At 36.8% G+C, this 17,699-nt stretch overlaps 1 protein-coding gene across 8 annotated transcripts in view; it reads right to left on the bottom strand.

Moving 5' to 3' along the window:
- Window positions 1-17,699, bottom strand: part of DST (dystonin) — a 291,637-nt gene that overhangs the window by 115,043 nt on the left and 158,895 nt on the right. For 5 of the 8 annotated variants that reach the window (XM_069011406.1, XM_069011407.1, XM_069011403.1 and 2 more), the window contains 7 exons: window positions 16,834-16,996; window positions 16,056-16,139; window positions 15,858-15,965; window positions 15,020-15,118; window positions 3,701-3,835; window positions 1,165-1,253; window positions 421-553 (listed from right to left, as the gene is read on the bottom strand). In XM_069011406.1, the coding sequence (XP_068867507.1) occupies window positions 421-553; window positions 1,165-1,253; window positions 3,701-3,835; window positions 15,020-15,118; window positions 15,858-15,965; window positions 16,056-16,139; window positions 16,834-16,996 (811 nt within the window). Of the gene's footprint in view, window positions 1-420; window positions 554-1,164; window positions 1,254-3,700; window positions 3,836-3,909; window positions 7,129-7,679; window positions 10,449-11,904; window positions 13,510-15,019; window positions 15,119-15,857; window positions 15,966-16,055; window positions 16,140-16,833; window positions 16,997-17,699 lie in introns of those variants that run through there. The other 3 variants (XM_069011400.1, XM_069011401.1, XM_069011405.1) reach the window with 2 other exon arrangements.

Genomic DNA, 17,699 nt, shown 5'->3' with positions numbered 1-17,699 from the left:
AAATTTTAAGAAAAATGGAAAGTAGATCTCTTCCAGGACATTTCTGAGTGATATATGGGAGAGATTAACATGTTATTTTACGATGTCATTTTTGCAGCAGAAACGCAAACTTATCTAGCAGTCAAAGAATGGCTTTTAAGAGAAGAGTTAAGAGATGAATGAATTGCTTATCTTTCTTCATGCAAGGCACACATTATTAAGACTCTTCACAAAAGAAGTCTGATGAATAGAATGCTCATGTGCACAGGTAAGGTCACATACAGTACTTCATAGCAAATACAAACCACCTTCAGTCAATTAAATACCAAGTTCCTTCCACACACTGTTAATTGCAGCTTCTGCTTTTGCTGATCATGTGTGGTTTGAAAACCATGCAGTAAATCTCAAGAGAGACTGAAATCTAAGTTTCAATCTTGTTACCTTTTCTTCCATCTTTTCATCACCCAGATGTACTTCCTGCAGCTGCTTCAAAGCTTCGTTGGATAACAAGCTGTAGCTCTCCTGGAGGGATCTAACCTGCTTTTCCATTTCATTTCTCTCTTCATCTGTCATTCTGTTATGAAAAAAAAAATGGAAGAAGGAGGTCTCTGGGTAATTTTTAACTTGTTGGGAGTGATCTGCCTACCTTTACTTAAAAATGGGGAGCAGACATTAAGTACAAGTAGTCTGGAAAAAATACAGCCTAATTAAAAAGATGTTCAAGAAAGCTACAATCTGATTGCAGTTATTCAGGAAAAGAAGCTTTTAACCTTTGCATGGCCTTTGTGTACTGATTACCAGTCAAGACAGGTAACATAACCAGCAAGGAGTCATGCGATATCTCAGCAATTTAGTATCTTAAACCATCTCTTTTCAGACACAGATGAAACAATCTTGTGACATGTAGTTCAGGTACTCATTTACTACAAATTTGTTAATTATTTTGACTTCTAATGAAAATTTAAATATCTAACTTTTTTAAGCTGACCAGGGATATATAAACCAAATCAAGTTCTTGAAATAAACGAAGTTGCATCAAGCTTCACCAAATGGGAAGACAGAAAAAACCCAAACTGTACATGAAATGCAATTAGAACTATAAGATGAGGATATGATTTCTGTTTAAGCAAACAGTATGTATTGATTCAATAATTTACATTATTTGAAAAATAAAAAATGGCATACTTGTCACTGTGCTTAGCTAAAAATGACTGAGTAGTCTGCAGAGCTTCAGCTATTTGTTCTTTCTTGGTTGACATTTCATGAAGGGAAATCTGAAAAATAAATAACCTGTGTTCAAGACCTCATTATATACATAAATTAAAAAAAAAAAAACAAACAAAACTGTATTTGTATCTGGGACTAATCTCAATAATATAAGAGTTTGATTTTTTTTAAATACTGGCTATCCTTAGAGCAGTATTATTTATTTGAATTGTGTAATTTATATATGGGTAAGTCATTGTGATATGCCTTTTGATTAAGTAAGCTATTTTTAGAAAACTATTGGGCAAAACAAATAGAATATTTCAAAATGTTATTTGATGGAAAATTAACCAATCATTTAAAATCACTTATTATAATTGGCACAGTTTATAGCAGCTTTATAAAGGTTGTGTACAATGGTCATGTTCAAGAAGTTGCTCACCAAAAAGAGAGATAACAAATTTTTGAAAAAACATATCAGAAGACCACACACCTTCATGAAATCAGTAACAGAGACAAATGCAACATGAGACACTTGGAAAAAAGGAATTATTAATTAATATTCTCCACACTATCAGTTCTGTGTCATCCCCACTAAAGGACTTGTTCTGGTAGAGGAACTTGTGGGAAATTAATCTTCTAGCTTTCCTGAGAAACTCCTTGCAGTCTCTTCAAAGAAAAGCACCCGTTTTGATTAAATAAAGGCAAATTATCAGAAGGGAGTTCTGCAAGCTGGAGACATTTTCAACACAGGGGCTAGATCTCAGGCAAGGTGCTTGGGCCCTTCATTCACCTGGGTTTGGACACAACCAATTCTGTCCTTGTACGCATTGTATCAAAGGGCCCAAACAGTCTCCCTTTGCAATCACCACCAGCATGCCACTATCTCACCACTTGTGCTGCTTACACAGGAACCAAGACAACCACTGGATGCACTACACAAGAAGGTGATGTGAGCAGGCTGAAGCAGGTGGGGTCATGAGATCCACTTTACTCAGGGAGCCAGTGTCACTGTGGCTGCTGTGTGCACCCTGTCACTACTGGCATCAGCTTCTCTTCCCAGTACCTGACTACACCCCACAGCCACCCTAATCCTCTACGTGAAATGTATTTCAGCTGACATTAGCTATCAAATCACCAGTTTCTACATGTTTCTACACAATTTGTCAAGGCACCATTGCTAGTCAGCGGAGGCACAAACCCAGGCACCTCTGAAAGGTGCAGCTACCTCATCGTGCCACTTCACAAAGGAAACAAAGACCCTCAGCAAACACCCATCTCCCACAGGAAGCCAAGACAGCCAGCTCACAGGTTACTCACTGGAGGCTCAGGCTGGACAGGGTAGACAACAACACCCACAGATGCCATGGTAAGCTGAGATGTCCTAAGGACATCTGGCCCAACACTGATAAAGGTTTGCAGTGTTGTCATTAACAAGGGCAGAAGAGGACCAGCACTGAATGCTTCTGCAAATTCTGATCCTAACTACTATTAATTTACCAATCAATATGTTCAAATCAATACAAGCGTATTTCCTCCTGTAGATATAGGGACAAATTCAGAGCTAGCACTGGGTCCTCTTTGAAAAAGCTACGAGCTGCAGTGGTCATCAGGACTGCCAACCTTCCCAACAGAAAGCAGGATTTATGCAGATGCTGCTCCAGTGACTGTGGCACCAGAATGCATCACCAAAATAAAAACACAGGAACAGGCTGCCAAGAGGGCCAAAATTATGTTTGTATGATGACACATCCAGCCCTTTTACTGAGGGATGTGGGCAAGACACTGCTCTGTCCCTCTGCTGCTCAGTGTGCAGGTAGACCTTCACCTACTGAAACCTTTTTAGGTGTAACTAAGCTATTTAATGGGGCCAGCCTAGCAGAGGAGGTCCTAGAAACGACAGGAAACTTCACAGATGGAAATTTATGGTCAGTTACAACTGTACACAGTGACAATGTCCTGTTAAATACAACAGCACCAAGATGAGCCATTCCAACAACCTGTGGACTAGTGTGATAGTAAAGAGGCCTCAGTCAACACCTGCTATACTTCCTAGGACAGCAGTTTTGACTATCCTTTAAGAGAAACCCTCAGATTAACTTTTGAAAAGCAAATAAGTAGAAGCTTGGCCTTCAGGACCCTCCTACCAACTTTCTCCCTCCTGGTACCCAAAAGGCTGTCCTAACACGATGCACTCTCCCTCTACAAAGGCTGAGAAATGGTGTGCAGGGTCCGGTTTCTCTAAACTGGTATTTTGCAGTGTCAGAATATGTCACATGCTAGGTCTGTAAAAAGCAGTGGGAGCTTATTCTTGAGCAATATGCTTGTGTCCCTAAACATTGATGTTTGTTTACCCAACTCTCTACTCACAATCAAATGTGAAATTATGTCCTGAGGAAAATGTGGATGGTGATTTGTAGGGGGGAAAAAAAAGTGTTTATGGATTATTTTGGCATTTAATCCATGCAAAAACCTAAAAAGAGGAAGTGGTGCTTTATCAAAGACATCTGTGTACCTGCTGCTTAGGTAAATCTGTCTTTTCAGCCTTTTCTCCTTCTTCTTTGCCGAGTGTCTTGCTGAGGTTTGACACCCATTTCAGTAAATCTCCAGCTTTCTCAACATGTTCCTTCTTTTCCTCTTCCACTGATTTCTGATGAGTGCCATGAATTGTAAAAAAACATGTAAATGTAAATTGCTGAAATATGTAACATTAATGTCCACAGAAACACAATTCTACCACAATGGCATTATTATCACCACATAAACATAAAAGGATTTCTTTTTATTTACCACCACATTCATTACTATGACACTTTGATGTAGGAACAAAAATGCCACATAATTATAGACATTAACAAAATAATACATCAAGTGATTTGTAATTATGATAAAGGTGCTTATTCATACACACATACAATCATTATAAAATGATTGATAGCAAGAAAAAGCATAGCTTCCCAGCCATTACTCAGCAGATAAAATCTAAAAAACATTTGCATATAAACTATCTTTGAATTGCTGCCTTTGCATTACCCTCAGGTAAGGATATGTACAACCAGCATAGCATAACAGTATTTTGCAAATTATGCACATGGATTACCAAATTACAATTAGGAAGAATACACTGCTTTTATGACTACAGAAACAAGAAAAATAAAAGTAAAATACTGAGACATTTAATCTTTTTCTGCACAGGAAAACATACTCCTTTTCATATATATACAATCTGTTAGGTGGACATTTATCAATACAGAGAAAACATGCTTAAGCCCTTCCATGTATCACAAGTAGAAATGAAAACATTTTATTTCAATGGATTTTAAATTTGATGTGTTATTGTAATTCATTTGCCTATTAGAGCAGAAAACAATTCTAAAAAAAAAAAGAACCTGAAATGAGAGAAAAATTCAGGACAGGGCACACAACTGTTTGGTGTAAACAGCCCATTAAAATTAATGAAATACCAGTGTGAGAAAAAGTACTGATGCATGTGTGCTTATGCACTGCAGATTTAATCTTGTATATTTTATTGCCACTCTTGTAAAACAAATGGTATCTGCAAACTGATTTGTAATTTTAAGTAACAGGTCACATGAAATACTATGCTGTGTTCAGTCAAAAACTGGGCAATCCCTTTCAATCTTTAATGTAAAAATATGATTGTTGTCTCACCTAAATCTACCCACTTTGCACTACTAGTAACTTCACCAACCTCAGTATAATTTCTCATTTACACTACCTACATGTAAGGTAATGACAGACAAGGCCTGCCGGTAAAGACTGAACACATAGACTGCATTTTGAAATTATGAATCTGCCTATCTATAAATTTCAGTTTTGCAATAAATAATATCTAATTCCAGTTTCAGTGGTTTCTGCTTATTAGTTGTTCATAATAATTAGTTTTGCAACAACTAATTAATGCTAGAAAACACCATTTATGATTTTCCATAAAGGCCATCACAGATCTTTTCCTTAACAGGTTTTAAAGCAGAGCCCAAAACGAGTACTTATATTTTTCGTCCACTATGAATTATAGTAAAGACTGGAAATTCCTGTTTTCATAGGCTGAGCTGCTTCTAACAACCGCAGCCCAGTGTGACAATCAAAAACAGCTCTATCTAAAGCTTCTTTGTAGGTTATCTTCTTCTTAGTTTTGGGGCATGTTAAAACTTTATTGTGCAATTTTTCATCCTTCATCTTTGTAGCTGTGATAGCATCAATAATACCATTCTTAATTGCATCTTCCATTGTTAACCTGGAATGAGATTTTGGATCTATCAAGCCACCAGTCAAGTACTGATACTCCAGACAGCGCATGCCCATTTCTTTGTCAATGGCACTTAAATGCACAGCTTCAACAGCTGACATAATAGTGTTCCTTACAGGATGAATGATCCCAGTAAAGATCAGCTCACACTGCTGGATTTGCTTGGCACAACCATCATCAATTAACTCCCTTTGCAAAGCTTCTGAAACACTGTATTTTTTTCCTGTAAATGGATCAATTATACCTCCTGTACTAACCTGAGCTTCAAGACACCGGAGCACAGTAACTCTATCTACCAAATTTTTGCGTGAGGCTTTCAAGACTGGAATTCTTTCATTGGTTTCAGAAAGCCAGAACCCTGCAATAGGACTGTTTAAATCCTTATTTGGCTGTGAACTGCTAACTAATATATCACCAAACTCATTAACTGTGATTAAGCCCTCCTTATATTTGTTGACTAACGCTCTGTCAATTCTACCCTGATTTAATGTCTCCTCAATATTAAACTGTACACCTGTTTTAAGATCTGTAAGCAAAAGAAAAGAATTGCCATCAGAGTCAAAACACGTAGACTCCTTCCAATCAAATTCCTGTTTTGAAAGCTCAAGATATGTAGCTTTATCAATATAATTTTTTATATAAGCTTCATATGAAGCCATTTCAGTTCCTGTGTCAACATTTACTACAGAAGTTTTATGTCTTTTCTCTGCTGATGGGCTGCTTATTTTCCTTTCACCAACTGGAAGCAGAAAGCACTTACTGCTTACGCTGAACAAACACATTTTCAGCAAATCACAGTAGTACATAGCTTTCCTGTTATTTGGATTGTGGAAACATTTTGCATTACTTGAAGGTTCATGCAAAAATTTTAAAATGGTGTTATTAAGCAAGCCAAGCTGCACAGCAGCTTCTGGAGGTACACGAACACTTCTCACAGGATCAATAACCCCTCCGCTTGCAATTTGAGCCTCAAGGATATTTTTACCTTTTTGTCTTTCTAAAAGTTGAGCTTCCACAGCCTGAAACACAGACAGCACTTTCCCAGAACAGCAATAACCCAAAACAGCTTTCTCTGCCTCAAGCAGTCTACTCTTAAATTCACTGTCTGCAAGACCTCTAACAACTGAATCATCAACAGAGAACTTCTGACCTGTTGTGGGATCAATAATAAAACCAGTAGCTGCTTGGGCCTCTAGAAATGCTAATGCCAGTGCTTTTCCTATGATCTTTCTCTTTGCTGCTAAAGCAAAAGATACTATCTCTTTGCTGGATTCAAGGTACAGCCCAGCTATAGCTGTAGGTTTGGTTAAAAATTTTTCAAGACTTTTCTGAACCTCATCAATAGTTTTCTGCCCTGAAATGAGCTGCTCAACAGTGAGCTTGTCTAAAAGTTTAACTTCAGTCAACTGTCTGGCAGTTACATCATGTCGGAGACCTTGAAATTTAATAGTATCATATTCCTCTGTAAAATATTCCAGCTGAGTAGCATCATCAACAGTTCTCAAAACCTCTTCTCCTAAGAAAGAGCTCATCTTTGCAAAGTCTTCTCTCCTAAACCCTTCGGAAGTTTTGGATCCCTGAAACATTCTCTCTTCATTACCAAAAGTCTTGTCATTTTCTTGGTTTAATGTTGTGACTTCAACATGCATGTCATAGTGCTTGTTCTCCACTATCTGTAAATAGGAAGTTTTTGACACAGTGAGAAATACAACTGCAGACTGTGCTGTACATAATTCACTCCTAAATCCACCACCAGAGAAACCAAAGGGAGAACTTGAACACAAGTCAGAAAGGAGAACTGCTACTAGAATTGGTAAGCAGAGATATAGAGAGAGCTTGAGTTTTGAAGTGCATTTGCCATTTCAAATATTTATTCAATAACAGGAATATGACTAGACTAAGCATCAGTAACTATTGTTTGCTTCTATAAGAGCGTACTGCTGTTAATCAAGGCTTACTTTGACCAATAATGATACAACAGTGAATGTGAATTCCTATTTTCAATACAAATTTTTAAAATAACTTTTCTTAGACATTAACAAACCTAGTAGTAAGGTCTAACATGAAGCTTTTTGTGTAAGACAGAAGGGGTTCCCTTCACCAAGGTAGAAACATTAGAAATATTAAACAGAATAGTAATAAAGCATAACTAAAACCAACCAACCAAACCGACTAGTAAAAGGCAGCATTAGGAAGGCAAACCCTCAGAAAATGTAGTGTGTACCTCCAAGGGATGAAGTTTTACCACTCCTAATTCATGTTTTGTGTCTTCTCCATGTCTAATGGTTTGCCAGGAACTGTGTAGGTTTCTGTTTCTCAATGTGTCCCTTTCAGATGTTCCACAGATTTGGTTTGCTTTATCAAAAGTTATCTGGAACTGCGTACTCATCTGTGAAACAAACTCTGTAAAAGACTGCGAACTTGAATCTTCTGATGATTGGTTTATGCTTGACATCTGAAACTGCACCTCTCTTGGTATTGTATCATCAGCACTCAGGTACAATGTATTTTCTTCTATTTGATCAGATTTAAAACCTGATCTCCCCTGTTTCTGCCTTAACAAAGGTGAGCTTGGTTTTGTATGTGGAGGAGGCTGTTCAAATTCTTTAGCCGCAGTCTCACTCAGGTAATTGAAATCATTCCCTCTTCTCTCACAGCTCAATTTAAATCCAGAATCTTGGAGCTTATTATTTTGCTGAACTTCATTCTGAAATGAAAGAAACCTGTGTTCACTGTCCCTGACCTGCAGATCCATCTTCTGTTTCAAGCTCTCAACCATGCGCTTCTGCACTTCCAATTCTTCCTCAAGTTTCCTGCACTTCTGATGATAGTCCATCTCAGCCTGCTTTCCTTGCTGTAGTTGTTCGTGACATTTTTTAAGCCTTTCTTGCAGATCTTCAATTTGCCTCTTGTACAACATGATGTTTTCCTCAGCCATATGCTTTTCTTGTTGAAGAGCAACACATTCTAGCTTTATACCAGAAATGTCTTTTTCTGTGATGCTATGGGATTCCAGTAGTTTTTCCACTTTTTTCCTAAACTCCTCTGCAGAATGTTTAAACTTAATGGATTCTTCCTGAAACAGAATCATCTTTTTGCGCGCCATCTGTTCATCCAGAGTTTTCTGATGGAGTTCATCCTGCAATTTTTTTAATTTGCTACTTAGTTCTTGTATATGAGCTTGCTGTAGCACGATCTTCTGCTCACTCATTCTCTTTTCCATAGTTAGAGCACTCATCTGAGCATTTAAATTTTTAACCTCCCGGTCAATGCTAAGGGTGGAAGCATTTTGTTTATCACATTTTTGTTTATAGTCACTAGCTAAGTCTTTTGTTTTTGCAAGATCAACTTCTAGGCTTTTGATTTTACATATGAATTCTTGCTCAATTATTGTTTGTTTGTGCAATTGTTCATTTGTTGTACGCAATTGTTCTTTGAAACCATCTGCTAGGGCTTTTAACGCATCATTTTTCCTCTGAATATTTTGTTTTTCCAAACCCATCTTCTCTGATTCGGATTGAATTTGCTTCATCAGAAGTTTTGTTTCAGTATTCCATTTATTAAGGTCTTCTATTTGTTGTTTCAATGTTTCTGACACCTGATTGCTTTTGGTTAATTCATTCTTCAGCATTTGAATTTCATGCTGGTTTTCTTTCTCTACTTTCGTCTTTTCAAGCAACTGTTCTTTAATTTTCCTATACTGGTCTTGAAGATTATTTGCTTCTCCTTTGCATGACTGTGTTCTGTGTTCAGCTGCCAGCTTCTCTTTTTGAAGAGAACTGATTTGTGAATTTAAATGTTTGATAGTGATTTCAGTTTTTGTCTGTGATCTGGTTAATTCCTCTACTTCTCTTTTTAGCTGTGTCTTTTCTTGCTGAACAGATTTCAGCTCCTCCTGATAGTTCATCTTAATTTTCTTAAGATCAATATTTTCTTGCATCACCTCTTCAGCTTTACCTGTGGTTCTCTGTAGCTGCCTTTCCAGTTCTTTCAACTGTTGCAAATATCTCTGCTCTTCTTGGTCTTTTTCCTCCAACCTAATTTTTAGGCATTTAAGTTCATTGTTGACTTTATCTAATTTTTCTTTTAATAAACGGGACTTTTCTTCTGTTGATGATTTTTGAAGCTCAATTTCATTCAGTTCATATTTCAGGTCTTTAATAGTTTTATCAGCTTTTTTGTTAGCAAGGGTCAGATCATCTATCTTTTGTTTAAGTTCTTCTACCTTTTTGGCTTCTAATTTCTTCTGGAAACTCATGATTTCAGAATCAATCCTACACTGGCTGCCTTGCCCAGCTGTAAAAGTTGGCAGGGAAGTTTCTCTAGTTACAGTGTATGTGCCTTCAATAATCTTTCTTCTGGATTCAGTTCTCTCTCTTTCTTGAAGCTTTATTTCTGATAGGTTCCCTTTAAAGACAAGATCTTGTTCCATTTGCTTGATGAGCTTCATAAGTTTCTCTTCTCCATCTGTTTTTTTCTGCAGTTCCTGCATCAAGGTTTTTTTTTGTTTCTCTAAATCATGAAGACTAGTATCTTTTCTTCTTAGAAGTTCTTCAAGGTTTCTTCTGGTAAAAGTGCTTTCTTCTATTTGATTTCGAAAAGCACGGAGGTTTTCTTCCAGTATACTTCTTTGAGTCTCTGCCTGAAAAATGAACTGCCTTACACACTCCAACTCCTGCTCTGCATCTGCTTTCTCTTTCTCAATGCTTTCTAGGTCTATACGACACTGCTTAGCCTCTTGTTCAGCCTTGGTCTTCTGAAGACACATCTCCTCCATGTCCTTTTGCTGCTTCTTCCGCTCTTTTTCTGCAGCTTCTCTCACTTTAGGGAGTTCCTGTTCCACTTGGATTTTTTGTTTCTTCATATTCTCCAATGTCTCCTCAAGTGTTTTTACCTTTCCCATGAGTTTTTTATTCTCAGCAACTGTGCTATTTTGCTGTGCCATTAGATCTGAATATGCCTGACGTGTGGATGCTTCCTTATTCTTTAAAATCTGTAAAAGAGAAAGGTAAGTTAGAATGAACTTTTTGTAATACAGCATATGGAACATATTAGGCTCTTAGAAAAGCAGAAGGGAAAATACTTACTCATGTATATATGGTATGTCCAGAAAGCAGGATGAGCAGTTCCCACCACCATCACCTTCTCTTGAAGGCTTCAGGAAGTTACCACTAGCCAAATATGAAACCCTTGACAAAGACATCCACAAAGTGAAGAAGTCCTGAAGCCTCTCACTTCAGTCAGATGCCTCTTAGCAGAAAGCAACACCAAACAGGTCGCATAGGCTTTCTCTCCAAACAAATAGGTAGAGCAAACAACGAGCCAAACACAGTGGGCAAGAGCTCCCAAGGAGAAAGTGGCCTACCATCTCTCAATCAGTTCAGCAGGTGCTGAAAGAAGGATTTAAGCTTGCAATCACAAATGACATAGAAAAGTTTGGAAATCCCCTTCAAGAAAAGAAACAGTATCTAGAGTTAGAGCCAAGATGCAGCAGCTCCAGAAAGAGAAGTATCCAAACCCCAGTACAGCTGTGCTCCACAGTTTGCTCCCCAGTCCCAATGCCTCCACTGGCTCAGCTGGGGGACTAGTAAGAGTACAGCTGTTCTGCAGTGCAGACACAGAAGTGTAAACATGGTAATTAGGAAAATCCTAATGAAAATCAGTTGGCCAGTAGTCTCCATATACTGGCAGATCCAGAGCAAGTCTTTTAAGGAAGATGTGTAATCACCAGTAACATTATGGTTGAAACTATACATACCTTGTCTTCATTAGCCCTGTTGTGGTGCTAAGTTACCAAATGTGAGCTAACATGAAGTAAGAACACACCTATATTCATTCCTATGATCATACAAACAGGGCACAAAGGGTAATGACAGCAACGTTTTCAAACAAGCAAACTGTTGGGTTACTTAAAATTTACCAGATTTACTTGATTTTTCATATAATATCTGAGACATTTCCTAAAAGGCTAATGCAAAGGCAGCTTCTACAGTTCCTCTCCATATTTCCCTGTATTATAATTTTGAACAGCCCCTAATAGAAACAAAACACTTAAATTGATTTATCAGTTCTCTTATACTCACATAAACACAAACTCTAATGTATTGTGCTTGAAAAAGAAGACCTAAAAATATAGATACAGTCACAAACTGTATCTTAGATTTCATTTTTCTAATCTACATGCTGAGCATCAGTTGGGTGGAGAAAAGGATGGCAAATCTTAACACAAAATAAGTATAAAAATTAATTTCTAAGAACTTAAAAAACTTAAGCATCTCAAAATGCACAGTAATTGATGCATAATTAGCATATTCATTGTTTAAATTATGGTCAATCAATCTTAAATCACTTGACCTTGATGTATTTTGCGATTCAAATGTTGATTTGCATTGATTTAGAATCATTCTTAGATTAACTCTTTCATCCGCATTGCATAAAAACTCTGGTACCTTAATAATAGTTGTGCTCCTTTTCTCTTCATTATCGTTGTCTCTTTTTTTTTGCTTTTCTTTTTTTTCTAATGAGGCATTTTTGCCTAATTTTTCACCAAATGTTTTCTGGAGTCCCGTGGTTTTTCGAGGGACCTTTGTGCTATTACCCTCATCTCTACTGTCTACTTCTGAAACTAGCAATAAATCTGCACATTTCTCACCCTGTTCTAGACTGTCTTCTCCACTCTGCTTCTTCCCACTTCTATTTATGTTGTGCAAACCATAAATATTACCCTGTGGTATTTTCTTCATGCTTATTTTCTCATTGTGACTCAAAAGCTTTTTTGCTAGTTCATGTTCTGATAATGGAAAATAATGCTCTCCTCCAGAAAAAACTCCTGAGAGACCTAAATTTGCATTTAAATCACCATCATTTCCTAACAATTCTGTACCTAAATGTTGATCATTCTGCACAGGTGACACATGAAAATCTAATGGATAAGATTCAGACACTTTTGCTGCACAGTGACCCTCTGAAATATTTCCTGAAGAAACAGTCAACATTTCTTGCACTGTACTCTTGACTTCATTTGAATTTAAATGTGATTTTTCTAGTATTTCATTTTCTGCTAAGAGGTAACCTTTATCCAGAGATGCTTTCTGCAGTTTGTCAGTATCCCTTTCAACATGACAATAAACACCTGGATTGCTCATAGATTGCAAATTTAACTTCGTTTGTTCACTTCCATTGTGCACTGTCAGCTTTCTGAAAGAGGATGCAACTTTCCCTAAAGGTGTTGCATCCCCTGTACCTGAAAGAGAATCACCTTTTTCACCACACACTTGAAACCCTCTGTCTTCAGATTTTAAAGTATTATGGCTTTTGCTTTCTGTAGAGCAATGCTCTTTACACTGACATTCAGAATGAGTTCCCTGTGAAAAATGTTGCTGTTCATAAGGGCTGATCCCCGAGGCCTGCTTTCCAGTTCTTGGACTAACTTCAGCTTTCTTTGTTATTAGCTCAAAATCAGTTTCTAATTGCATCTCACATTGTTGCTTTGTTGAAACATCACTCCCTGCCTTTCTTGAATTTTTTTTTCCTGTGGTTTTGTGAATCATTTCCACTTCAGGCAACTTCTCTGACATTCCTTCTGTTTTCTGTCTCTCTCTATTAGCAATCTGCTCATTTAACATTTCACCAGGATCATTGTTCACACTCACACAGATCTCAGTTGAAACAAAACAATCTTTTCTGCCATTTTTTTCTTCTTTACTTTGATTACCAAAACCCATTAAACTCTCCTGCTCTGTATGTAGCTTACTGCCTCTGTTGCCACTAATGCTACTTTCTTGACCATTGAAATTTAGACGTCGCTTTAATGTTCTATCAGTTTTGATTTTATCACATCTCTCTACATTTAACTTTCTTCTGTTCATTTCCAATTTATCTTCTGTGTATTCAGGTTTACTGGAAGAGTTCTGTTTTTGCAAATATTCCGCATCCATCATGCTTTCATTAGGTTTCTTTTCCTCTCTCAATTCAAGAGCTTCATTACTTCCCAAATGTTGAAAGACTTCAGCTGACTTCACAGGTTGCTGGAGTTGACTGTCTTCTGGTAAACTCTGAGCATGACAGCACATGGATTAAACTGAGATATGAAGGAAAGTATCTTATTTTTTCCTTATTCTCTGATTTCTCAAATACAGAGAGGTAGGAAGAAAAGACTGGCATAAAAGAAAATTTTGGAACAATCACAGATTTCAGAGGTCTGTGAAGAATTTTTCTTCCCAGAAGAAAACAAACCTCATTCCTCTTTCGAAAAAGATTATTCTTTTTCTGATTTGCTACCCTGATTAAAAAGAAAAAAACCCATTATATTATTTTGAGACTGGAAACCTGCTTAGGTTACCTTCAAAGAAGCTACCAAAGATTTAGAAGGCTGACAGGGGGTAGAGGAGGAAAGGAAGATGGGGGCTACTTGATTTCAAAAAAAGCAATCCTGGAGACTCAGAGCAGACTGAAACTCAAAACATTTTGAAAGATTCCACTTGTTCTTGAAGAATGTGAAGTCTATTGACATTCACAGATTTCTTGATCTTTGTTCTTTGACTTTTTATCCTTGATGCCATTAGCACGATTAGTCATACTAAATCCTCAGTTATAATGACTACCTATCAACAAACATTATGTATTTCCATCAGTTTGCTCCACCACTTGATGATGCCCAAAGATACATGCTTTTGTTAGCGTTGTTTCAGAGGTATTCAATAGCAAGAAAAGCCAATAAAGACAAAATCAGCACCAGAATTATATAACATTCATTTATGAACTCTTTTTTCCTGTAACAATAACATTAAAATTTATACCCATATGGTGGTGTTCTCCAATTTTATCCAATTTATGCAGTTTATACTAAAACAATGTCATCCTTAAAGGATGACTATATAATCTCTGAGAGACAGTTTACAAAAGAAAGTGAAAAATTTAGAAGGTTGGTTTTTCTCAATTATTTGGAAGGTTTGCTCTGCAGCAAGCATGTATTTTGAGTAACTTTTCTGCCTAATTTCATAACCTACTTTTTCTAGTAAGATCCAACTCTAAGCATAAATAAAATGCTGTTTGACCCCAAGGAATCAATACAGTAGAAAGGCAGAAGGAAAAAAATGAAGGGGTCAAACTAACTTCAGAAATTAATAAAGAGGGCATCTCATCTCCCTGTTGAAAGAACTTCCTTGTATGTTGTTAAGTGGACCAGAATGCATACTATGGAATATTAAAAGGCCTACATCTTAGTAGTTTATCTTCATCTTAGTGTCTGCTTTTACCCAAAAGACCAAGCCCTAGGGTATTAAAACTGAAAGTTTAGTATTTAAATTTAAACTACATCTCCATCAGAATTTAATGAATCATATGATCTTTCTAGGTGAAAGAACTGGTAAAATGTATGGATGGTACAGGATTTTGCTTATCTGAATCATAACAGTGTTAACACTTTTTCTGTATAATGTGCACTACATAAGGAATTTTAGTTTTCCATATCTGCTGGTAACTTTGTGAATTATTCCAACAGGTATTGCTCTTTGCATGCCTAGATGTTGTTTTTGCTTGGTTGACTGGCAGAGAATGACCTACCTCTTCCTCTTCCAGTCTTTTCAAAGAATCACCTGCAAACTTAATGTATTGGGTCATCAGGGTCACTAAAGCAGTGTACCGAGTCCGTAGATCCATGAACTGTAGAGAAACAAAAAAAGGGGGTAGGTGTCATAGAGGTAAAAACTCCTATTAAGCTTGAAAGAAGTGATAGATACTGCTCTAGAACCTATCCTGATTTTGGTTTCAAAATTATGATTGTGGAATCCAAAGTTCTAATTTTGATTCCAAAGTTCACTGCTGTCAACAAGGTGCACTTGAACAAATATATCCTAAGGATCTGTGAGGAGATCCATAAAGAGAAGAAACAGAAGACAATGTTTTGACTTCACAGCCGCTTGATTCTTCCCCTGTAAGAAAAGGTTTTAAGAGGGGCAAGCCATGCTTGTCACTATTCCTCTCTCTAACAGGTGTCAGGGAGACAGATTTATCTTTCTCACCCAAACGAGGCTGATTTGCCTTAGAATCTATCCAAGTGTCCTGACATGGAAGGTTTTACTATGGTCAAGATGAACTTTTTGTTTACTGTTATCAAGATCCAGTCCAGAGGTAGCTCTAAACAGTCTTACTGAGGCACAATTCTCAAACAGCTTTTTATAATTTGGGTGACTTGTTTTAATCAGCTGCATTATACTGTCTTGTTACCAAAATGCAGCATAAAAAATGAGAATATTTGTTATATCATGTATCTAAAGAAAAAAAACCCAATCTTGTTAAGATTACCATATTTAATCATTAATAAATCTAAAACTGAATTCTTGTGTTTACTCTGTTTTAAGCAAAGACTCACATTTTCCTGTTTCATAAGAAACCCATTTACCTCTTGAATAATGAAGTCTGATGAGCTTTGCATTCTTCGGCGTTTTACTGGAGATTTTTGTTGGGAGTCAACCATAGCTCTGTAGGTCATGGTCTGCAACTCATAGTCCTGTAGAAGAGAAAATACACAAAATTGTTGGCATTAAACATGATACTGACACTAAAAAAATATAGGATTGTAAGTGTAATGTAACTGTACCTTCACAGCAGCTGAGTATTGTTCTGAATACTTCTGGCATTCATCTATTTTGCTTTGCTTCATTTCAATCTCAGAAACCAGCATCTGTAAAATATGAATGTACATTTTCACCTTAAAAAGTTATTTTTTTTACTATTATAATTAACATTTCTACTTTATCTAACAGTGTCTAATATAAATAGATGTTACACTAACATCTACTTTATCTAACATCTAATATGCTCCTATCCACATGTGTACAAGTAATTATGCTCAAGCCTATGTCCTCAGCTTTATCAGGTTCACAGTACAGAAGTAGTGAAAAAACCTGCCAGGTTTAATAGTTGGTGAATTAACTTAAAATCAGGAATGTGTCCTTTCATGCATATAATTTATTATCCTGTCTATTTAAACTGTCTTTCTTTCTTGCAGGAGACAGATGTTGTGTTTAGCTCTGCTTCCATGAAAGTATTTCTACATCCATAAATAAAAAAAAAGCAGCACTGAATATAAAATTATGTGATAAGGACTGTCCAGAAGTTTTAAGGCTTTGATGTTCTTGCATACCTTGAGGACCAAACAATCTAGTCTATAAAATGACAATAGTCAGTGAGTGATATACTCATGGCTGCATTATAAACACAAAATCATAAAATCTGGTGATTACTTGGGAGTTTTACAGTAAGGGCTGATGGATATAAGCCCCTCATATAATTAAACAAGACTGAGATCACTGGTATTGTAATTCGTTGGTCAGTGCTTACAGCAGTGCTTTCCCACAATGACATCCTTTTCATACCTTATGTTGGTTCAGTTGTTTAGCCAACGCTTTGCTATTTTCAGGATGTATTTCTTGAATCTTTCTCTGAGTATCTTCCACTTGTTGAATCCAAGTGTCCAAAGAATTATAAGTATCCTTATAATACTTGAGAGATTTATTAATACCTTCTAAGTCACGTAACCTGATTTTATTTTAGAAGACAAGTCAAAGGGGAAAAGATGATTATTAAAGACAAAAACTACAACACTATGGCAAATACAGCTTTAAAAGCTTCAAATGCCTTAGCTCTGCTACAGTTCACAGTATAAACATACTAAAATAACACTAAATTAAACAGCAAATTCACTTCTCAAACACCAGGGCTCCCAGTTTGATGAAGTCTTTCCATTTGTCACAAAGGACATCCAGGAGAGATCCTACTACACAAGAAACTCTATATATCCCTCATTAGTGTGTTCAACTGCTTGAAACTCTGCAAGCACAGGAAACCCCAAGAAGAAGGGAGGGCTCTGCTACAGCAGTCAGCTTTGTTACAAGTGAGAGTATTTCAAATGTGACCTATGACTCAAGGAGGAGTGTGTCGTGCTGGAGTCAAGTAGTGGTTCACTGTACTCTCCATGCTTCCCACAAAACAGCAGGAGTTACACTAAAACTAAAGCCTGTAAATATGCTAATGTGCAAAAAGTAATCGAACATGTACATCTAATTTTAAATCATGTTTCTGACCTGAAAAGAGAGTTTTGTGTATTTCTTTAAAGTCATTTCCACACTGAGGGAAATACTGACAGATTTTCTTTCATGGTCCTTACACTGTCACTTGTTATTGTGGTGTGATTTTGGTGGCTGCTCTGTGCAGAGTCAGGAGTTAGACTTGATGATGCTTG

Source organism: Aphelocoma coerulescens, chromosome 3 (genome assembly GCF_041296385.1).
Source record: "Aphelocoma coerulescens isolate FSJ_1873_10779 chromosome 3, UR_Acoe_1.0, whole genome shotgun sequence".
NCBI lineage: Eukaryota > Metazoa > Chordata > Aves > Passeriformes > Corvidae > Aphelocoma > Aphelocoma coerulescens.
Note: the sequence above shows the minus strand (reverse complement) of the source record. Positions and strands in the feature narration are given on the sequence as shown.